The sequence below is a fragment of the Idiotropiscis lumnitzeri genome, chromosome 7 (genome assembly GCF_059441095.1).
Source record: "Idiotropiscis lumnitzeri isolate Australia: NSW breed Sydney's pygmy pipehorse chromosome 7, RoL_Ilum_1.0, whole genome shotgun sequence".
In the NCBI taxonomy this organism is placed as follows: Eukaryota; Metazoa; Chordata; class Actinopteri; order Syngnathiformes; family Syngnathidae; genus Idiotropiscis; species Idiotropiscis lumnitzeri.
In genome coordinates, this window is record NC_142397.1 from 4030298 (window position 1) to 4046833 (window position 16536).

A 16536-nucleotide genomic window follows, 5' to 3' on the forward strand; every position below is an offset into this window, starting at 1 on the left:
GGCCAGCGATAAAAATGAGTGGCACCTCTGGTTTAAACTTTTATCATATGCAATTTGAAACTTTTTGGGGGCAATTTATTTTATTATTTAATTTTTTTTTTTTTTTTTTTTCGGTGAGTGCTGTTTGCGTCCCTATTTGCAGGGGACTCGATTTGCTATTACTTGATTATAAATCTCAGACAGTTATATTCCACAAATATCTGTCTGGCTGCAATTCCCCCTCCTCGAGCATTTCGCATGTGGCGCCGAGTGTGCTGAGAAAACTGGGCGAGCAGGTGAGCAGGGACGTCATGGAGCGAGCGGCTCTGTAATTAGGAAAATCACAGCTGCATTTACGGCAGGGAGCCGCCGTGTTTGCCACACTGCAGAGCGGAGCGATCCAAACACGTAAATAATGTCTTGGAGGATGACCCTGCAGGGGAACTCAACGACACTTTGTTGTTTGACTGAAATGTTCGTGACAAACGCGTTGTTTTGTTTGAACATGAACAAACTTGATTTTAATATTTCAAAAGTGAGTGCGATCGGCACGCTTCGCAGTATTGCAGATTTTTAAGAAGCATTTTTTTTATCATACGTGTAGTGATTATTTTCCAGACTCGCTGTTAGATTAAAGATTAATTTATTTCTTGTTTGTTAAAAACTCACATGGGAAGAGGACTTTGAAAAAAAATAAATCGCAAGTTAGATCGCAATCACAATAGTGAAGGGGGGGGGGGAAAGTATTGTTCAAACTCATTCAGCCCTAATATAAAGTGGGATGCTATATTTTTTTACTCACTAGAAAATAATCTTGACAACATAACATTTTTTTATCTCAGTTTCCTCCCTTTTTTAATGAGCATGATGGATGTTTGCGTGCGTGCTAACAAGTTTGGCAGCGACTCCCGCATGTGAGCTCTCTCTTGCAAATAAATACAAATGGATGCGGCCGTTCCTCATTCATCTTGCAACTGCTCGCTGATATCAGAATCAAAATTCTTCAGCAACTTTGTAAACGGGGTGCTTGTAGTGCAACAGATCCAACGTCTGGCGGTTAATATGTTGCTCATTGGGTGGTTTGTGCTAACGCTGAGAGTTGATGGGTATTTTCTGAATAATGTCATTACATAAAAAATATTTAAAAAATCATCTAATAGATTTATTTAAACCAGGCCTGGGCAAACTTTTAATTTTAAATGAAAGTGAACAAAATACAATATAATATATATGTTTTTGAAAAACCACAGTATTAAGAAAATGGAACATTAACAAGGTTTATTCATTTAATTTTTTTAGTCGGTGGACCGGATTAAAACGTTTAATGGGCCGCATGTGGCCCCCGGGCCGTAGTTTGCCCACACCTGATTTAAACAATAAACATAAAAGTGAAGAATGTATATCCTTAAGGCTCATTAATTAATTTTTTTTTTGTTTCTTGACTCTGCTAATGAACTTCCTTGGCGTTGCTCATGTGAGCCAAGACGTATGCTTCATACTACGCTGTGCGCCGGAGGATTCCATTTGTTTGCATGCTACCGCTGTACTTGCATAGGTGGAGCTTGACTATGAGCGAAAGCAAACGGTAGAGGCTAAACCTGAAAAAAATTAAAATCCAAATTTGCTGACAGATCAATTTCTTGGTTACCTCGGGAAAAATATATGGATGGAGCCGCAATAAAATGAGTGCGACATTGATTTATCCTTAAACGAGCCTACAAAAACCATCACATCAATAAACAGACTCAGGCTGCCACTGTCAGACATAAGAAGATATAGATTTTAATATCTTTATAAATTTTTTTTGGGGGGGGGAGTCTTGGGATGACGCCACGCGGAACGCACTGGCAACAGAAAGAACACACAAATGCAAAACCGTAGAACGAGGACGTAGGATGACAATTTTCTGTATCAACAAATGAAGGTTCTGAAAATATAGCATGAAAAAAAATTAGCTTGATAAAATAAAAATATCTCGCGATTTAAGGAGCCAAAACCCTGTTATCATAATTGATGCCACTGATATTTTTTTTTCCTCATAGTTTGACAGTAAATGTATATATCAGCACTGTAGTTTGTTCCATTGTTACATCATCAATATAAACACCATCCGTAGTCCATTTGAGGGAGGCACATAAGCTCCAGAAGTTCGCTGGCACATCGCTCACTCGTCCGTCAGTCAGTGTGCGCTTCATAGAATTTTCATTTCGGATCTCGGTTGCAATTGTCCTGGATCGCGACCGATCCCAGAATGAGGGCAAAAGGTCTTTCCCTGTTCGTCATGCTCCTTTTGAATTGTTCTTCTCAAATCAGTTCATAGCACACTTGGCCCCGCCTTGTTTTTTTTTTTTTTCCTCGAGTCTTGTATGCCAGTGACCAAGTGACTCAGGGTAAAATGTTTTCCTCAGTTAGTGACGAGCAGTCGGTCGACAGGCTCAGTTCGACACCAGTTCGCTGTGGGAACAGGCAAAGCCCTGTTCTGCATGGGTGCATCGCTAGGTCCACTCTGTGTCTTGGAAAAAAAAACAAAAAAACATACAAGCACGACGTACAGACACTTTTGCGGCTTCATCACCCCAACGCGGAATCCAGCGAATGGGTTGCGCATGGCAGTCCACAGCTTCTCGACGCAATTAGCAGCTTCGCATCCAGTCGGGCAGGAGCGAATGTGTAAATCAGAAGGCAGCCTCACGTGTTGGAGGGGGAGGGGGAGTGAGGGGGGATTGATAGCTTACTGTGTGGAGTTAGTTGTAGCGATTTCTTGCTCTGAATAAGCTTATTATCCGCGCTGTTTATGGCCTTAAATCAACAGTGGCTATCAATTCCATTTTGTAGGAGGAATATTTACATTCCCAGGTCTGCTGATGAATATTTCTAAGTGTTTTGTACCCGCTGCTAGCAAGGAAAGAATTGGAGGGTGATAGAGGCCGTACACCGTCAGTCATTGACTAGGAAGTAAAACTGTCTGCCATGATGGAAGAAAACCAGATTTCTGACTTCTACCCATCAGATGCTAACCTCTGCACAATATTTGGCGATTGGACGTCGGAGCTGGAACAGACCAACAAACAAAAAAACAAAAAAAAAACAAACATGAAACCTGGCTTTAGTGGCAGTGCGCGCTTGGTCTGCATGGATCTTTAATCAGTGGAACTCCCTGCAAGTCATTCTGATGTTTTTATTTTTGTGCTCATCTAAATGGTTAAAGTTCATATACAACACTTGCACATAATCACATTCACACATAAAAGACACAGGGGCCAGAAGCAATAAAGTGTGTTGAGGGCTGCGTTCTTTGCGGTAACCTTTTATCAGCGTAGAATAACGTCAGTATTTCTGGTCATCAAGGCAACCACAAGGGCGTAGACATACAATACGGGCCGGGATAAGGTTGCCCCGTTGTTGGCTTGCTGAACCCCACTAGGGGGTCGAACAGTGGTCCGCGGAACGCACTTGTGCTTTCTTCTCGTGACGGTGCCGTCCGGGGACGTGTGATCGCGTTTTCCTCCATCGGAGAAATCTGGAGAGGAATCCTCCTTGTCTGCCATGACCTCCTTTGAGTGGTGGACCTCGTTGTCACCCTTACCTTTGCTCCCGCGACCGCGGTTCTTGGAGCAGTTACGAGGTCGGCCGCCCCTGGAGGGGTTCACTACGTTGCTCTGGCCCCCAGAACCCGCCACTACGCCGCGATTCATGGACGGTGGGCTGACTGTGCCGGATAAATTGTAGGTCTGGGCTCTGGATTCAGAATTAGGGGAACAGTTGGAGAAGTCCTCCTTGCGCAGTTCCTTCAGGTCTATCCCAATCAAGTCCAGAGGTGCCTGGCAGCCCACCGACGACGTTGAGCCCCTAAAACGTTTCAACCACTCCCAGAGCGTGAGCGCCTTGCAGTCACATGACCAGGGGTTGTCATTGAGACGAAGGTATTCCAGAGCGGGCAACATGTCCAGGCTGTCCCCTGACAGTTGTATGAGGGAGTTGTTGAACAAATAGAGGGTGGTGAGACGTTTGAGGTCATGAAAAGCCAGGTGGTGAACCCACTCGATCTGGTTTTGGTGCAGAAGGAGACGATCCAGGGAACGAAGACCCCGGAAGGTGTTCTGGTTGAGTCTCCACAGGTGATTTCCGTGGAGGAACAGGTGGCTCAGATTGTGGAGGTCAGCGAATGTGTCATCCTGCAGGAACTTCAGATGATTTTGCTGAGGAGACAAGATGACAAAATAGTGTTTTTCTCCAGTCTTGGTATGTTTGATTGTCATATATGTTCTAGTACTTTCCAAAGGTCATTTGCTCAAAGTCAGTGTCTCAGTCATGTGTGATAGAAATACTCTTCCAAACACTGTTCCTCCAAATTTGCTTCCCCAGAATGATTCAAAATGTTGTTTTCGAAAACTTAACGGGACCAAGACCAACTAAGATCTATTAGGTAAATAATTAGGAGGTGTCTAGTAAATATTCTCCCCATATGGTGTATATGCAACTGGTTGTTCTTGCCCTGTGCTGGTGACCCGTTGCATGCCCCGTTGGCCCCAATAAACCGGCTTTTGATCTCAACTCATGCAAAATGTAGAAAACTAATGAGCTATGCCCGATGAATAGTAATGACTCGTAGCCTGTCGGAGGGAGAAATTCTCAGAAAACATCTTTGCCTCGGTGCCCTAAAACAGGAGTGAAAAATGTTGTGCTGACTTGGTAAAATGCCGCCTCCTCACTTATGTTCCTGGACCCTAAAGCAAAGAAATGGAGGCACTGCAGATGAACTGATTTCAGATTATTTAAGGAAGCGAGGTGTATTTGAGGAAACTAAAATGTTGTTTCCAATGAACTCAAAGTGAATATCAGTAAAGCCCTTGGATTACCTGCAAATGAAGATACTGCAGGCTCCTAAGTCCTTGAAAGATGTTATTCGGAAGCGAGCTAAGTCCGCAGCGGTACAGGTGCAGAGCACTGAGCCGGTTCAACCCGTGGAATGTGTCTTCAGCCAGGGAGCGCAGGTGGCGATTATCTCCCAAATCCAGCTCCTCCAGCAGCGCGAAGCCGTGGAAGGTTGATGGCTCGATGTACGTGATGTTGTTGGAGTATATCCAGAGGGTGACGGTGTTGGAGCTGAAGTGACCTCGGAGTAGCCGGTGGATCTTGTTGTTCTGCAGGAAGATCCGTTCGCTGTCAGGCGGGATGCCTTCGGGGACCATCAGGAAGTTGTGCGCTTGGCAGGAGACGGTGCTTGGTGCCGTGTAGCAGATGCAGTGACGCGGACAGGACCAGGAAAACTCCAGGCCGCAGAGAACCAGCAGGAACTCCAGTCCACAGCCTGCGTTGAACAGGAAGCAAATTAGAATTAGACTTTCTTGTTGATTTAGTCGAAACTATGCAAGAATCAAGGGGGAAAGCTTCCCAATTTGAACATAAACATACGGATGGTCTCCATTGCCCCATACGGCTTACAACCGTAATGGCACTGTGAAGAACAAACAATAACTGCTCCAGTAAGTCACTGAGCAACACGAAGGGATCTCTTTCATACACGGCGTGCCACCTTACGAGGACGCTGCATTACGAGCCCACTGCCCTCTATTCCATCGGCGCTACTTGTCGGCGAGCGTACGTAGGCTGTGATCGGTCCATTTGCCAGTTAAATTGGCCATGGAGCGCTTATTTAAACTTGTGTTAAGAAGCTCCGAGGCACTTCCTGATCAGTGACATGATTTGCCATCTCCCGGGGGATAGGAGGTGTGACTTTGCCGCATTTCTTTGCGTCCTAAATAAGCCCCGGCGCATGGGCCGGTTGCCTTCCCCTCAGTTTATTATTCACCGCACAGAGGAGGCCTGATTCACTGCCTCTAATCAATACGCCTCCGTTGCCTTTCAACTAACCCTATAATCCTGCGTTTTTTATGCCGGGATCTCGCTGCCAAAGAGACAAGCATATTTTTCGGCGAGTTCTCACCGTGCTGTGACAAAATGGTGACATTGAGCGTCTGATTTCACCGACCTTTAACAGTAATTCTGCATGCTGTTGTGCCACCTGAACAGGCATATGCTCTCCTGGGCTCGGTTCTAATCCGAGTTGCTAAGCCCTGCCAGTGGGCAACACACCACATGCAGGCATCCTCCTGAACCGAAAACATTTTTCAAGGCACTGTCAGAAAAATGATTTTGACCTCTATCAAAACATGGATACCATGTTTTACTTGCTATGTTTTTCTCAGGCAACCAGAAAGCAGTTTCTGCCTTTTTGTCACCTTGTTACTATCTCAATCTTTCGCCTTTTCTGTAGAGACGTATTATGCTCGGCTTGGACTAACGGAGTAAATAGGTTTCCCTTCCTCTTGGGAAATAAAGGTTTGCTTTATTTATTAAACAAGAAACATTTTTTTTCCTGCTGCTGGGCTCCGTGTGGTAATTGAGATGGATCTTTCTCATCTTGGTCCGTTTAATATGAAACAAACACCCAAAAAACATTGGTGTAAAATTTTAGTCTTACATTTAAATAGTTGTCATTACAGTCTCCTGACTCCGCAATGACTCATCCACCCGAGAGATTCCATTATTCAGGAAAATGATCCCGCTCGCCTTTCACTAATTATATTTCTTTTTTATAATTTCCATTAATGCTTTGCTTCATGCATGTCCTTGGGTGGAATTAGATGGATGTCAAAGGCGGCAGTCGGCGATAAGCGCGATAGAAAAAGGAATGTGAGGGAATGGGAATGGCGATGCGGTCGAGATTGTGACACACTTTTTGAAGCGCTGCCGCGCACCTCGTCTTACGCATGCAAACAAGCCACGCCCCCTACTTCACTGGTTCTTCAAACTCTCCTGACTGATGCTTTGTATTTACATGGCCTTGAAAAAATTCTCGATGTACAGCAGAATAGTTGCCTTTTTCTCTTAAAAAAATAAGCTGAATTCCATCCATTCATTTTCTACAGTGCTCATTTGGGTCACAAGGGTGCTTGCACCTAGCCCAGCTGACTCTTGGCAGGAATCAGAGTACACCCTAGACAGGTCACCATTTCATCTCACGGCAGGTTTCCCACACTTAGAGTAGCGAATTGGCCATTTGAAATCGAACGCCGAATCAGAATTTTGGGACTCAAGTCAGAACAGGTCATAGCATATTGTCATCAGAGAGGACTCTTTGGATGACCCTTACATCTGTGCCAGAAATGAACATGAATTATTAACAGTTAATAAAGCCCCTTGTAGTTTCTCACGCCATCCTTGCAATAAACGAAAGGGAGTTTGCAACCTCGGACGCCGCACCGAGGGACGAACTTAGCTAAGAGCTAGCTAGGACGAGGCTCGTACATCGCAACGGGGATGGATTTAAAATGGGACGGATGACCGTTGTCGACCTCGAGCTCTAATTAAAGCCAAGTAAAGGCGTTGGCACATGTTTTTGAGTGCTAGATAATTCTGGATTTTTTAATTTTTTTGGAATCAGTTATTTAGCGACCCCAAAAAAAAAAACGTTACATGTTACTACGTGGACTTCCAAGGTTATCGTTTTTACAATTCAACACGAACCCCCGAAAAAAGACGATTGTTTCTGGGTCATGTTAGCTCATTACAAGCCCTAACCCGTCCTTGCTGACCAGAGATGATAGGCGGTCTCAATTTCTTTTTACCCACAGAAGGTTGTTTTGCCCCCCCCTTTGACCCCTCCATCATTAAGCCCCCACTTTTTCCTGCAAGGCTGTGCACTGGAAATAGATAACGGAACCAAATAGAATGTATATACTTTGTCCCGTGATAGAAAATGAGAAGCTATTGTGCAGAATACAAATGCAACAAGGTTCACACCGGATTTAACCTTATGAATAAACCATGTGTGCTAATAGGAGCGACTGGCGAGCTGCATGACTGTGGCACTCATTAGACGGGACAAACGTCATTTCCCTTTTTCTCTCCCAAGACCACGTTTGGACCTTTCTGTTTTTCCACCTGATTTCCAAAGAATGTGCCATACCATGCCACTCAGGGTGTTTACAACCATGCTGGATGATTTCTGAGCAAAATGCTGGTGTATTGATCAAGTGCCATGCGTGTCATAAAATAAAGCTTACGAATTAGTGTTTCAATGAGGTTTGCTTGGATGGAATCGCAGGCGTCGGGCCAAAACTTTGCACTGGAGAGGCTGAAAATGACAAGTTTGTTCAACCATTAGTATTGCATCGTAAAAGACAGGAAGCCCTTTGTGGACTGAACAATCGTGTATATTTTTAAAAAAATAAAATAAAATAATCTGACATTCACCAAAATGTGACTTGAAAGGTTTTGGCCTGACGCCAGCAAATGACTCGTTAGCTGTCAAGAAAAAAAACAAAATGTCCATGATTGTTATCACACCTGTAGAGACGAGGGTCTGGCATGTAGCTTTGTTGAATTTGCAATGTCTGATTTAACGTGTAAACAGTATCTTTAAGTGTTAGGGATGTGCATCTCCCCAATCAAAGATGATTCGATGCATGGGGTGCAATGCAATTTGAGCGGATATGGTCAGACTCAGTTCGAGACGGTGCGATGCTTCTTGTTGTCATTTTACATACGTACGAATGAACTTGTCATAACTGTAAATGTAGAAATTGCTAAAAGATATATCTGTCCAATTCAATACATATCCCAATATATTTTAAAGTGGAACAATTTGATTCAATGGACAGTGATGAAATGTTTTTTTTTTTTTTCCCCATGATCCTCCAAGAAGCTATTTAGTCCCATCTCGTCTGCCTCGGTGTCGGCATTTCTCCGTATCACTCCTTTTAAATTCAGGGTAATCTAAACAGGACGCCCTCAGTTTATGACAGTATTGCCAAGCTGCACAAGATGACGGCAGACGTAACTGTTTTTCATTTGCTTGTTTGATATTCATAGAAGTGTTTTCCCCATCTGGAGAAATCAGGACATGCGGTAAAAAGAATCACTAACACCTTGAAATACCAGATATATAAAAAAAAAATCAGTGTGGTGTCTTGGTTGAACTCGTATCTTTTTATTCTTTATACAAACATGTTGTGGGTCATAAAAACATTCCCCCCCTAACTGTACAAAAAAAAAGACTTTAGACAATACTAATCTAGCTGTGTGTCTACGATAGTTTGGCATCTCCGACTTGAATGGCAAGAAGACGGTTGCCTCAGGCATCAGATGGCAATGTGTGTCAACATCATACAACATGCATGAACGCACTCGTTGATCGGCCCTACCATCGTAAACACGGCATCGTCATACGTTGAGGCTTATGTCAAATTCTCGCTGGCGCGCTGAGTTAAGGCAGGAAGCTGAGCGCCATCGTTCATTTTCTGGCAAGCTTGTTTACGCCCAGCTTATTGGGCTTTTTGTTTCCTGCGACGAATAAGCACGACGGGCATGCAGGCGGAATGCTAAAACAATTAGCGGCGATGACATCAGATGATGTTGTAGTCTGTGTCAATGTTGGAGTTGATGGAGGGCTGCTTAAGCATCTTAACATGCATAATTAACGGGACTTGTTCCCTTTGTGTCACAACCACGCGATGCGAGTCTCTTCAAGTTCAATTAACTGTCACGGGCACAGACTCGAGTCAAGTTGGCAACTGACCCAACGCCTCACATCAGCAGAAAGACCGGAGTGGAGAGCTCAAGCATCACGTGTCTTGACGAAGCCCAGAAGACACTAAATTTAAAATCACTACATTGGCATCATGTGTGTCTTCTATTGTTTTTTTATTTTATTTTTTTTTGGGTGGGGGGGCTTCGTTTCCTCTCTGAATTAGAATCTTGCTTTCACGGTGCGATGACAGCACTCTCACTTGCTCGAAGATGCTTGAATGTAAACAAACAACTGCAGTTTTCGAAGAACTCATAGTCCGTCCACTGGCCAGTAACGCACACGTGCTCCAGCTCACTTGCCATCGTAATCATCTCGTTATTTTCTTCATGCCACAAACGACAGTGATAATTCTCCAAAACGATGAACAAAATGATGGCTCTGCGCCGTTACCATGGAGGGTTTTCATCCAAATTTTATGAATTCTACTTTGTCCTATGCCCCACATCATATTTAATAGAAGCTGAAAAAAAAAAAGCTTTTTATTTGCATAATTATGAAAATTCAGCTGGACTTGGTGAGCATGAAGAGCTGAAATTCAGTACCATTTTGTATAAATAGATTGCACAGTTCAACAGTGTTCATTTCGGCTCCTCGTGCTGTAACTTGCATCCACCACTTGCATCTTCTCCTTTTATTGCAATTTTAAGGTAAAATTGGACCTAGAGGAAAATAAGATGCGACATATATAAGGTTTACATAGAAACATGCGCTAAATATATGAGTTTATATAAACCCGCGCTTCCCAGCGGGGAATGCGCTCCTCTGAATAAAACATCATCTAAGGTTTTTCAGTGTGAGTCAGTGATTGCATATTTATTCTAATTAAGTAGCGCGCAATGCAAGAAGGGCAGCCATTTTCTCGCAGGGCTTTGAAAACACCAATCATCATCTCACATTGACATTTCCAAATGTTTATGATGATGTTAGAGCACTGATTGCGGCCATTAAGCTTGAACCCGCACGCGGCCACGTTGCAGAATTTGTCTGCACAGTGGCATAGTTTTGGTCTCATTTGTCATTTGCAGGGCATAAAAACCGTGCGTCAGGTTTGCAGACTGCTCTTCCACGCATAGGAGTGTGGAAAGCAAAAGAAAAGTAACTGCAGCAATCGGCCGACAGCAGAAAGAACATTCCAGGAAAGTCAAATTGCGTTTTTGTTGCGGAGACATTGACATAGCAAGTGGCTGCCTTTAATTCAACGAGCGGCCGTCTATTGTTGTTGTCTGCTTTTGCCTTCACTTTAGCCGCCTCATTAGGGAACTTTTTCCTGATAACAAGGAAAAGACTCATTAAAAATAAAATGCCTTAGCTTTGTCTCATAATGTCTCATTTTGTGTCTTTATTTTTTCCGTTTGCTTGTTTTTGTGGTCAATTGTGTCAGATCCTAATCGTGTTGTGCTACTTTTCAGTTTAATCATCCCCCTGTGGTGGGACTACACGTCCACCTCGACATCGCCCCGTGATCGTAGATTTCTTGTCAGTCACTTGACTTTTAGAGAAAACCCGCCGTGGTGATGATGGCCATTTCAAAGCAGTAAAGCTCTGTCATTTGAATGTCGATTTTTAGTTCCATTTTTTTTTGTCTTTTCGTTTCAAAATGAATGACTAATTTCATAACTGAAATATGTTTTTATTTTCATATCTGCATTTTGTCCTTGTTACCGACTCAACAAAAAAACTTGAAAATGAACAAATCATATTGACCGTTTGTCCGACATTTTTGCCTTCTCAGCGTTTTGTTAGTGCCATGAAAATAAATATCAAAAAGTACCAAATTGTTTTTATTGAATATTATCATGCAATTAAATTTGTAAAAATCAATGCCTTATCTTTCCATTTAGGCAAGTCAATAAATAGCCCAATTTTCCTAGTATCGGCTGGCTTGATGGGCGATAAAAGTAACAGTAACATTGTTTGTGCGTGGGAGAACAATAAGAGTCAGCTGAAGGGTGCAGCCAGACAGATGAAGATCTAATTTGTTCAAAGTGCTTATCAACAAACAAACACTAAACAAAGGCAAGCATGATAAAACAAGAGGGATGCTGAACGTTAAAAAAAAAAAGATAAGAAGAGCAGCGTTCAGCCAAGTGAAAGCCAAATTACTTAGCTAAAAAACTAAAAAAAAAAAAACAATGGCAGCATACATGAGGATGAAGCTCATTTATTAGATGCAATTGAGGGAAGCTTGGTGAAGAGGTTTAAAATGCACGCTGGAATTAATTCTTAGCTTAGTCGACATCGAGTAGTTGCTAATTCACCTGCTCCCTTTGACAGGCAAACGGGAGCTTCTGCGCTCTTCCGACTCTCGTGGCGTGCTCTTCATAGAACACAAACACTCACACGTCCTTCATATCAAAATAAAGTGTCTCTGGCCAAATCGGCAGCGTCAAAGGCAGTCACTTTCATCCATCATTGCAACAAAGTGGCAAAATGATGCACAAACATTGCAGGGCCTCGGCGCCGCGCTGGTGTGAGCGAACTAATGACTCCCTTCGACGAACATAAATCATCCAAAGTGTGCCTATAGTTCATATACTGGAGTGCCATTACATTGATGGAAAGCATTCAAAATACAATTGTCGCCAGTTCAAAAGCCGATAAACAACTGGTGAGGGTTGTAACGTGCGCCCTGACTCTGACTCTGTTTACGGCGGCGATCTTTTCGCCGCGGTCAATCACTAACCAGAAGTTAATAATGAGAGACAACAATCGAATAAAAACAAATCGGTGTGACTCACCCCAATGGCTCGGCAAACTAACACAAAACTACAACACATTTTGTAAATCGAAAATATTTTGTGTTGGTACCATTGAAAATTGAGGACTTCTGGACTGCAACTCAATACATTAGGGCAGGATTTTTTCTTTTTTTTTTTTTTTTTTTTTACATTTGTTGGCCGATATACTGTATAACGTTACTGTCTAACCTTTGGATAGGCAAACGCGTGATCAGTTTTAAGTTACAATAACAACATCCTCCACTAGATGGCAGTCATCACTTAGACCAGGAGTGGGCAAACTTTTTGATTGGCGGGCCACAATGGGTTCTAAAATTTGACAGAGGGGCCGCACAAAGAGCAGATGGATGGAGTGTTTTGGTAACCTCACCGCATCAGAGAAAATGTTTTTTTTTTTTTTTTTTTTTTAATTTTAAATGAAAAACATTACAACAATATATATATGTCTTTGACACACCAAAGTATTTAGAAAATAAAACATTAACCAGGTTTATTCATTTAATTTTTTTTCAAGTTGGGCGGGCCGGGTTAAAACATTTAATGGGCCGCATGTGGCCCCCGGTCCGTATTTTGCCCACACCTGACTTGGTATCTCTTCTCCATTAGAGAAGAAAAATGTAAAGATGCTGTCAGCCATCAGTGACCGGCCATTTACAGTCGCTCACGTTAATGGAGATGCTTTCTACTCGGAGGAGGGATTCCATGGAACTAACGGGGATGTTACAATCATGGTTTTACGATAACATGAAATTCAATTTTAATTTCACAAAATAGGGGTAACATAAACATGCGATAACATGCAATTTAAATGTTATTTCGCAAGATAAGGGTGACAAACACACTTATAATTGACAGTTTGTACCTGGTCCAGATTTGTACTACTACTATTTTTTTATTTTTTTTATTTAAATTGCTTTCAGTTCAATTGTGTGCTCTTTTACGTAGGCCTGACACTCGTCTGTACCCTTACATGTCAAGAAAAAATGGACACATATGGTCCATTTGCCAGTTTAGTCTTCCCATGATTTTTGGAATGGCAAACTCACCACACGGCAATGTCGCTCGCACGCTAAGAACATGGACTGTGGAGGTGAGCCCTTTTAGAAAGACCCCCCCCCCCCGCCCGTTGTCGCCTTTTAAGAAGTCCACAACCTCAAAGTGACTCAACGTGACGCTCTTGAGCCTTAAAGATGAGCGTTTCCGATGGCATTCACCACGACAGCGAGCGCCGCTAAAAGCTTTTTGGGGTTTAATATTTAGCACTGGCACTGTTGCACTTTGGGACCATCGGGTCTCTGTGAAACTGCACCTGCTTTGAAAAAAAAAAAAATAAAATAAAGTGAGGGTGGTGTGTTTCCACTTGAGTGCCCCCGTCCACCATCTCATTGCCCCAAAAACAAATAGTAAGGCATCTCCTTGCTACAGTTGCTGCCTCCTTGCATATAAACGGCACTAGATTCCAACAGATCAATTATTCATAGCAGGTGAGAGACACAATCACACACATGCATTGAGTTACGACAGTCTCGAGTAATGGCTTCAGAGGGGCAAGAAGAAGCCGGAAATCAGGCAGAAAAGTCTTTGCGTGAGTCACTGGCTATATGTGTTGTGACTCATTAGTTTGATCCACGGTCGGAGGACCGGGTGACCAAGCGTGCGCTCGGCCAAGTTGAAAGATGGACCTTGTGGGGGGTGCCAGTGACACACAGAAACAGTCATGCCATCTCTGGCTTGGCGCTCCTGCTATTTAAAAAAAAATAATTTTTTTTTTTTTTTGCACAGTTTGTAACTAATTTATTTTGCCACTCGTTTGTTTTGTGTGTAATTCAACTCTCACCCAATAGATGGCAGCACATTTTTTTTTGGACACATTGTAAAGAAGAATAAAAACAGAAATTATTTTAGCTCCGCCTAGTTTTTACTGAAGATTATTGAATGTCAAATCTTCTATCGGTGCTTTTTACGCCTACACAACGTGATTCTTTAACATTTTCTAATTTGCATCTTTGGGCATGATTACAGATGCATATTTTGATATTAACATACAAAATACATTTGCGACCTTGAACAAAGCCTGATGTGAACGTGCATTTTTCTTTCTTGAAAAGTCGCTGTTGTTGTGACTTTTGTCTTGTCCTGCCGGGATCACCACAGCGAGTCACTCGCATGATTTGTCTGGTACAGTTTTTATACTGCATGGCCTTCCTGAAGCAAGCCATTTGTTTTGTTTTTTTTCTTTTATTCAGCTCGGTACCAGCGGCAGCCGGTTATTGGGGCACCGACCAGAAGTCGAACCTGTGCCGTCTGTGTGAAATGCGGCAACATGTGCCGCACGGGTTTGGGATTTTACGATCTTCTACTATTTAATGGTCTTTCAGTAACCACCAGAATTGTGAATCCATCAATGTTTGAGTATAACATGTTTGTGTTGGCAGTATGCGGTGAGATTTTTTTTCTCATGTGAAATATGCAAGTTGGAAACACACTTGTCCAAGCCTGTCCAGAGATATTAGCTCATTTCGCACAACGAAGTTCAAAAGTCGCATCAGAGCCGTACCGGAGGCGGGATGGCGCCTGCGTGTAAGGGAAATTCTGCAATGCAGAGGAGTGTGAAGTTTAACACCCGACTCGTACTCCTTCTGCCCCGTTCATGCTGCCCAACAAGTGTTTTATAGGTCACATGACAAACCGACAAAAGCGGATAAAGGCCATCCATGTCTTTTTTTAACATTTTTTTTAACGGCTGTGATGAGTCAAATTTCATTAGAATTTTTCCTATTTTGCCCTTTGTGGCTGTCCTTTTTTTTTTTTTAGCATAAAACTTTGCAATCTTCGAAACCGCATTAATGGCAAGTCTTTATGCTCTCCCAATCATGTTTGGTTAAACGAAATAAAAAGATGAAGGGTAGTTTCTTTTATTGGCGGTCTATACAAGACCATAAGAGCGTCTCTGTGCAGTCTGTGCTTGCTCTCAAAGGCACTCGACCCTTGGCCTCCTGCTCACAATGAAACGACGGACTTAACGTTCAATTCATGGTCTTGCCACATCAGGTGTTCCTTCTGATTGGATCCCGTCGCGTGGTTTTATTTTTGTCGTTCATCGAGCCGCTCGCGTGTTTTATGGAGTCCAGGAGGGTGACAACTGTGTCGTTCCATTTTGTGTTGCCCTTCAAGACATTTTGTAGATGCTCATACCTGCACATGCTTGTGAATGCGGCACCTCCATTAGGGGAGATGTTAACCAATCGGCACCCTCCCACCAATCATGTCTTGTTGTGTTGTCAGTTTGCTTGGATTCAGTTTCCTGATTCCTTTCCGTCTTTTTCAGATCATTGCTTCTATTGTTGTTCCCATTAGACTAGGCGTGGGCAAACTATGGCCCGGGGGCCACATTCGTCCCGTTAATCGTTTTAATCCGGCCCGCCCAATTTGAAAAAAATTAAATGAATGAACCTTGTTAATGTTTTATTTTCTAGATACTGTGGTTTTTCAAATACATATAAATTGTTATGCTTTTGTTCACTTTCGTTTAAAATTAATAGTAGTTTTTTTCTCCGATGAGGTGAGGTTACCAAAACACTCCAGCCCATCTGCTCCTGGTACGTCCCCGCTGTCTAATTTTAGAACCCATTGTGGCCCGCCAACCAGTTTGCCCACCCCTGCATTAGACCATTCCCGGCTTTGTATGTAATTCTTTTGGGACTTTTAGTATTTTTGATTCCACCAACAACTCGCAACACGTGAGACCAGTGGCGATTGCGTCAGTTCGGTTGTGCAAAAAGTCCAAAAAGTCCATTTACAGGCCATAAGCCGGCAATGGTGAGTTGTAAGCAGGTACTGCAAAAGTCCACAAAACACTAGAACATAGATAAAATAGTAAAAATCACTCAGGACTCCGGTTGCGCCGACTTTCAGGTCCACAACACACTGATTTTATGCATTAGGAACTTTTTACAGGACAGGCCACAACAAGTGCTTTCAAAGGGTTTTAAATCCACTACAAAGGGATCCCACAAGGCTGTGTCCGGTCGCCCATCCTCTTCTCTGTGTACTCCAACAACATCACTTGTGGTAGTGGAGGGATTACACTTTTGGAGTTCGCACGTGACATGGACCAGAATACTAGCAGACACTCAACAGTCTGGTTGAGACTTTTAAAGACAACTGTTTGGAGCTTAACATCTCTAAAACCAAGAAGCTGCCCTGTGGGGCCAGCAGGAAAGT

General features: G+C 42.9%; 1 protein-coding gene across 1 annotated transcript in view; it reads right to left on the minus strand.

The window, feature by feature from the left end:
- Positions 1-1783: 1783 nt before the first annotated feature.
- rtn4rl1b (reticulon 4 receptor-like 1b) overlaps positions 1784-16536 on the minus strand; it is a 134907-nt gene continuing 120154 nt past the window's right edge. Inside the window, exons 2-3 of the mRNA XM_088300664.1 lie at positions 4839-5290; positions 1784-4178 (exon numbers count right to left, since the gene is read on the minus strand). Of these exons, the coding sequence (XP_088156790.1) occupies positions 3291-4178; positions 4839-5290 (1340 nt within the window). The 3' untranslated portion in view covers positions 1784-3290. The remainder of the gene's footprint in view (positions 4179-4838; positions 5291-16536) is intronic.